Raw genomic sequence first — 7,017 nt, forward strand, 5'->3', positions numbered from 1 at the left:
GTGTCTGCAGAAAGCCTTATTAGAAGTCATGTACGAGATCTTCAGATTGCCTGTTCCTATAGTGACAGGAGATTTTGAGGAAGCGCTGCACAGCGTGGGTAAGAAGCACCTTGATTCATAAACGCTTTTCATCTGATCAGAAACGCCTCACTGACTGCTGTGGAGGAGTATCTGTGAACTCTGTGCAGATCTTTGATTTGCATGTTGCTCTTTCTGTCTGGGACGTACGCTTCATGCTAATGTTTGTGCCGTTCAGACCCCAGCAAGTTTCAGGACAGCTGGAGACTCTCTGATGGGTTTGTAGCTGCAGAAGCCAAAGTCATATTGCCTCACAGAGCACGATCCAGGTGAGACACAGAGCCTGACTGTAATACTGGAATATTCTGGGTTAAATCTTGTATTCATGTTCTTCTTTTGTCCTTCACCAGACCAGACCTCATGGACAACTACCTGGCACTACTGCTGTCTGCCTTTATCAACAGTGGACTACTGGAGGTATATAATCACAGGATCACCTGATGGATGCTTGATTAACTTTATTAAAGGAGACATATTATGCCCCTTTTTACAATATGTAATATAAGTCTCTGGTGTCCCCAGAATGTGTCTGTGAAGCTTCAGCTCAAAATACTCCACAAATCATTTATTTAATAATTTTGAAAATGCTATTTTTGAGTGGAAGCAGAAACAGCTTTTTTTCGGGCCTGTCTCTTTAAATGCAAATGAGCTTCTGCTCCCCGCCCCTTTTTCTAGAATAGAGCTGCTCCATTACAGCTCGTACCTGCTAAAAAAACATCTGTTTTGGTTCTGATTGTCATGTTTATCTCACTGAAATCATGCGTTTTAAACCATATGAGTTTAAACTTCTGATATACTATTTTCTGAGTGCACACATCCGAAGCACACGACAGAAAGCGGCTGTCACAGGCATGTGAGTACTAAACTAAGTTCTCATTCACACAAGTTTACGTTAAAAACACACATGAGATACAAAAAACAGTCGGTTATGTCTGTGAAGGTAAACAGCTGGGAAATAAATCGCATGTTTATTTTAGATCTGTGTGGCAGCAGCAATATACAGTAAATAAATCAATAAATCCACTGCTCTGTTGTCTCCTCTGAGGCTGGGACTCTAAACAGTGTTCTGTGCTCGTCTGTGCAGCCAAAGACAGAACAGTTAGCATGTTTTGCTCAAACTTTCGCCGTGGCATTAGAGCTGGTACACCGTTGTCGCTTGCGAAATCAAAATGACGGCGCCATGGGTGTAAACTTACAGATTAAGGGGCGGTAATATTATAATGAGATTCCTTTGCCACGTCACCAAGGGAGCGAAATCAGACGCGCTCGTTTTCTCAGACGTAATATTATAATGAGATCCCTTTGCCACGTCACCAAGGGAGCGAAATCAGACGCGCTCATTTTCTCAGACGCTTGCAGAAAAAGGCTTCCCAAAACAAAGTTACTGGGTTAATCTTTTTCACATTACCTTGGTTGGTAGATGCACTGGGGACCTGATTATAGCACTTAAAACCTGGAAAAGTCAGATTTTCATGATATGTCACCTTTAACTTTATTGGAATGGATCTGTGATGTTTCGAATGATAATGTTTTTGTTTGCTCAGGGTCTGGTGGAGGTGGTGACCAGCAGTGATGGACGGATATCAGTGAGAGCCACCATACTGCTCGGAGAACTTCTGCACATGGTACTGCATTACTTCAGACCTGTAAATGGGGCCCAAAATGACCTTTTTACACTCCATAAATATTTATTATGGGGCCATGAACTTGTGTTCTGTAATATTTATTATTAGGCACTAGGCAGCTTATTGTGTTTTTATAAATTGTTCACAAATGTAGTTTTATTTTCATAAAAGCTCTAAATTGCTCATAAAACTTTTATTTATGTAACATTGTAACAATTCTTCTCATTTTGGTGGTGTTAGTGAACAACGTTGATTTATTTTCTTTATGGTAGCATTGTTATTGTTAACTAAAACAAAAATGAAAACTACTAAACAAAATTTGGTAACTGACAAAGCTGAATAAAACAAATCTTAAAAATGTATATTTTAAAGGGGTCATATGATGCGATTTCAATTTTTCCTTTCTCTTTGAAGTGTTACAAGATCTTGGTGCATAAAGAAGATCTGTAAAGTTGCAAAGACTAAAGTCTCAAATCCAAAGAGATATTCTTTATAAAAGTTAAGAGTCAGCTGCCCGCCGCCGCTCCTTCGTCGAATCCGCCAGCCGCCACTTACTCAAGCCGGCCTCCGCTCACTCTAGGCCTCCGGCCGCCGCTCAATCAAACCCTCCGTGTGTGACGCTGTGTGTGACGCTGTGTATTTCGTTGTGAAAGCGAAACTACTTTGTTTGGCCTTCCAAAAGAGGACACGACTAGAAATGCCTTGTTTATAATGGGTTTTAATGTTTTTGTCTCATCACTCCAGCCTGACGGCATCATCACAGTATGGTAAGGGGCGTAACATTTCCATCACACACTTGAGGTATTCGGCCAATCACAACGCACTGGATAGCTGGCCAATCAGAGCACACCTCGCTTTTCAGAACAATGAGCTTTGTAAAAATCGACGCGTTTCAGAAAGGCGGGGCATAGAGGAGAAACAATAATGTACAGTATTTGGAAAATAATGTGTTTTTTGAACCTTAAACCACATAAACACATTTCATTAAACCAAATACACAAAATAATGTTCTTTTTAGCAACATCATATGACCCCTTTAAATATAAATTATAATGTTACTAAAACTTAAATGAAAATTAAAAATGTTGCCTTGGCAACTAACTTAAAATAAGTTTAAGCTGAATAACTAAAATGACTAAAACTAAAACTGAAATAAAAATACATTAAAGCTAACTAGAAATAAAAACAAAATTAATACAAATTAAAAACTGAAAATAGAAAAGCTAATTCAAAATTAGTAATAAATGCTATTTTATTTAAATAATACTAAAATAACACTTTATGAAAAAATAACAATGCAGAAAATCTTTAATGATCCCAAAACGTCTTTCTTATATTAACTTTTGACCATAAATTAAAATGAAAAACAAAATGTAAAAGTTGGAAGATGCACCGCAGTCACTGATCTGTTATTTAGTAAACCATTTGGATTACATTTTGTTTTACATTTTGATTTAAACCATATATTATGTTGCAATTGTAAAAATGTATATTTGTTTACTTGCCAAAGTTAGTTCTCTCTTGCGTTTGTCACTTGACGAGTACATTTTAGACACACGTTTGGTCTGCTGTATAATTTTCCCTTTTAGCCTTTATTTTTGTACCTAAAATGTCACATTTGTTCACCTGTGTCTACATAATAGTTCTTCTCTCTTCCAGGCCAATACGATTCTTCCTCACTCTCACAGTCATCATCTGCACTGTCTGCCCACGCTAATCAACATGGCTGCTTCCTTTGACATCTCTCAGGAGAAACGGCTGTGAGTGCAACGATGCAAACGCACACACAAACAAGAATCCGTAAGCATGTGTCTTCTGCATTCTGCACTATCAGGCGATGCATTTTTATTCTTTTGAATCTTGTGTTTTCCAGACATGCCAGTGCAGCTGTGAACCACCTGAAGCGTTTCCACGAAAAGAAACGTCATGGCCCCAAACCTTACAGTCTTTACCTGGATCACATCCTGCGCAGGACGTCCAACTCCACTCACAAGAGAGAGCAGCACCAGCGTCCACAGAAGGACATCTGTATTATGAAGGTACACGCACTGTCACTATATCCAGATCATTTCACCCCAAAATCAAAAGAAAGAAAGAAGAAATTAGATTTTGTTTTAAGAAAATGTTGCCTAATTTAGGACCATTAAGATTTTTTGAGTTGTCACATAAGACACTCAGCCACATTTCAAATCAGACTCTCATTACTGTAAAAAAAAGACATATGTTGTACTAGCTTGAATTTTTACAGATTTAAAAAATAATATTATTTGTATTTAATTAAATTGATTTATTACATGTAACATTCTGTTAAATTAATTGCATTAATTAACATTTAAGTACATTAAGATGAATCACCTTTGACTAATTGGAATTAAACATTTAAAACATACAGATGCATTATAATATTGACAGTTTGTGGCTCAAAATGTGCTTACTTGTCATGATAATTATATCACAATGTAAAAAATATTTTATTTAAATGTATTTGTTTATTTAATGATTCTATCAATAGGCTTCATTTATTTATGCAAAAAAAAAAAAACTTTTTTTTTTTTTTTTTTTTTTGTGTGTTTTTTCTCTATGTAAGGAGGAACCGGCGCTTCTGTTTACTGACGTACCCAGACGGCAGCGGACAAGGGTTGACCATGCTGGGAATCCTGCTGGGGGCGGGGACTACGCTGAGGGACGTCCTACCAGGCTGCTCCACTGTGGGGGCGGGACTAGACTCCGGGGCTCCGCCTCCAGTGGGATTCCGAACTGGAGTGTCTGAACGGGACGAATCGCTGCCATCAGGAAATGAGCCGGTGGAGGAAGCTGCAAAGAGGGGGAAAATTCACCACCATTTCCTCTAATTTTTTTTCAACAACCAATACAAATGCAGAGCAGGACAAATACATGCATACTTTAATAAAAAAAAAAAAAACATTTTTTTTTTTTTTTTGTGGTGTGTTTATGACCTGGACATGTTTTTGGTGAAATTCATGCACTGTATATATTTATTAATTTCATATAATAAGGTACAACAGAAGTTTCTGAGTTGTTTGTGTGCTGTAGGACACTGAAGAGGCGCTGATGATGAACTTGAGGGACAGTCAGATCCTAAATCACAAACAGAACCTGGACTGGAACTGGGTTCTGATCATCACTATACTGAAGGTAAAAGAGAAACAGGCCCAACTCACTCTTCCTGATAGAATGGTATCGTAATGCTTACTACATACTGTAAAGTATTCTGTCTACTGCCTACTATTTTTGAAAAATAGTATGTAAAACCGTAATGATGAACAAATTGTAATTTCGTAGAGAACAATGCTAAATTGTTGTGACTTGAAGTTACTACATTGCGTGTTTACTTCAGGAAATTACATTCTTTAATTCCTGAAATAACATCTTTTGCATTTTTTATGTAATTTCATGTAAAAATGTCTCATCTTTGTAGCAGTTACTGTAAATCAAATGGTGAGTGAAGAAGTGAGACTAACATACTGCATATTTCAGAAATTGCATGTAGTATGGTAATGTGCTGTTACAAACAGAGCAATACAGTCACCCCTGACACTTTTAAAAGTCTGAATGTCAGTGCATTAAATAAAATATCAAATCAAGTGGCATTTATTTAAAGAAAGAAAGGTAATGCCATTTTAAGCAAAAAGGCAAGGCAGTTTTAAGGCAATTATAAGCAAAAACATTTGATCAAAATTAGTTTTTTTGTATGTTTGTTTTATAAAGTAATTCATACTTCTATTCAGCAAAGCCCAACTGTTTTCAACATTGAAATTAATAAATGTATCTTGAGCAGCAAATCAGCATATTAGAATGATTTCTGAAGATCATGTGACACTGAAGACTGGAGTAATGATGATGAAAATTCAGCTTTGATCACAGGAATAAATTAGATTTTAAAATACATTCAAATAGAAAACAACTATTTTAAGTTGTAATAATATTTCACAATATTACAGTTTTCACTGAATTGTGATCAAATAAATGCAGCCTTGGTGAGCATAAGAGACTTCTTTAAGAAGCATTAAGAAAATCTTACTGTGTTGTTTTTCCTTTCTAGTGGCCAAATGTGAACCTCAGAAACAACAAGGACGAGCAGATGCACAAGTAAGACCAGCATGTGCTGACCTATCATGAACATCATGTGCTGCAGTTTCTTGAGAAGCACTAACCACAGACTACATCTCTAACCTCTATGTTTGTTTGTATGTAGGTTTGTAAGGAGGTTGCTGTATTTCTATAAGCCCAGCAGTAAGCTGTACTCGGCTCTGGAGCTGGATCATGCCAAAGCCAGACAACTGACGGTAGCAGGCTGCCAGTTCAACCAGTTCCTCTTGGATTCAGAAGAGGTGAGAAATGAAGACCTTTGAGCCTTTGCTAAATTACTCCAAAAGAAGCACAACAGTAGTTAACTTGGTTAATGTTCTTCTGTTTTTGTAGGACGGTCAGGTGTATCTAGAGGAGCTCGTGAAGGATATCGTCCAGTGGCTCACATCCTCTTCTGGGCTTAAATCTGAACGCAGTCTCCATAGCAACGGCCTCCTCAGCACCCTCAGTCAGCACTACTTCCTGTTTCTGGGTACTCTGTCTGCACAGCCGGCCGGAGTCAAAATGCTGGAGAAATGTGGCGTATTTCAGTGGTGAGAACACACACAATTTAATGTTTAGTTTCCCAGTAAACTTTATTATTCTGGCATATGAAAAAGTACTGATAACAACATTCATAATAAATGTACAACAGTACCATGTTCAGGAAAAAAACAAAAAACATACCTTACAAAAATGTAGTGTTCCAGCAAAACTTGAACATTTTCCACAAATAGATTTCCACAGTTATTAACATTGGAAATTTAGAAAAAGTGTTTATATTATCATGTTTAACTTTTACTTTGTGTTAACTGTGTTTGGTTTTGATTTGTTTTGTGCAGTCTGTTGAGCTTGTGCTCGATGAAAAACCAGGATCACCTGCTGAAACTAACGGTCTCCACTCTGGACTACAGCAGAGACGGACTCGCGCGAGTCATCCTGTCCAAGATCCTTACTGCGGCCACTGACGTAAGATCACCTTAATGACATTTCTGAGAGTGTGATTTGAGCAGGGTTGTTATAGTTTACCGAATCTAAAGCCATAAACATTTTCGTTGCTTGAAATAAAATAAACCTTAGCTGAAATAAAATAAAATACATTTTAAAAATATTCAGCTAGTTACCAAGACATCTTTTCTCATTTGTATTTAGTTTAACTTGATTAACTACTGTAAAATAACTAAAACTTAAATAAAACTAAATAAAAACAGAGAGATATATATAT

At 37.1% G+C, this 7,017-nt stretch overlaps 1 protein-coding gene across 2 annotated transcripts in view; it reads left to right on the forward strand.

Moving 5' to 3' along the window:
- LOC107658248 (rapamycin-insensitive companion of mTOR-like) overlaps positions 1 to 7,017 on the forward strand; it is a 35,615-nt gene that overhangs the window by 9,951 nt on the left and 18,647 nt on the right. For both annotated transcript variants that reach the window (XM_016446721.1, XM_016446731.1), the window contains exons 12-22: positions 11 to 98; positions 257 to 347; positions 429 to 495; positions 1,623 to 1,703; positions 3,363 to 3,463; positions 3,577 to 3,742; positions 4,758 to 4,859; positions 5,767 to 5,813; positions 5,920 to 6,055; positions 6,147 to 6,346; positions 6,635 to 6,761. In XM_016446721.1, coding sequence (XP_016302207.1) covers positions 11 to 98; positions 257 to 347; positions 429 to 495; positions 1,623 to 1,703; positions 3,363 to 3,463; positions 3,577 to 3,742; positions 4,758 to 4,859; positions 5,767 to 5,813; positions 5,920 to 6,055; positions 6,147 to 6,346; positions 6,635 to 6,761 — 1,206 coding nt within the window. The remainder of the gene's footprint in view (positions 1 to 10; positions 99 to 256; positions 348 to 428; positions 496 to 1,622; positions 1,704 to 3,362; positions 3,464 to 3,576; positions 3,743 to 4,757; positions 4,860 to 5,766; positions 5,814 to 5,919; positions 6,056 to 6,146; positions 6,347 to 6,634; positions 6,762 to 7,017) is intronic.

The sequence above is a fragment of the Sinocyclocheilus anshuiensis genome, unplaced genomic scaffold (genome assembly GCF_001515605.1).
Source record: "Sinocyclocheilus anshuiensis isolate Anshui unplaced genomic scaffold, SAMN03320099.WGS_v1.1 scaffold137, whole genome shotgun sequence".
In the NCBI taxonomy this organism is placed as follows: domain Eukaryota; kingdom Metazoa; phylum Chordata; class Actinopteri; order Cypriniformes; family Cyprinidae; genus Sinocyclocheilus; species Sinocyclocheilus anshuiensis.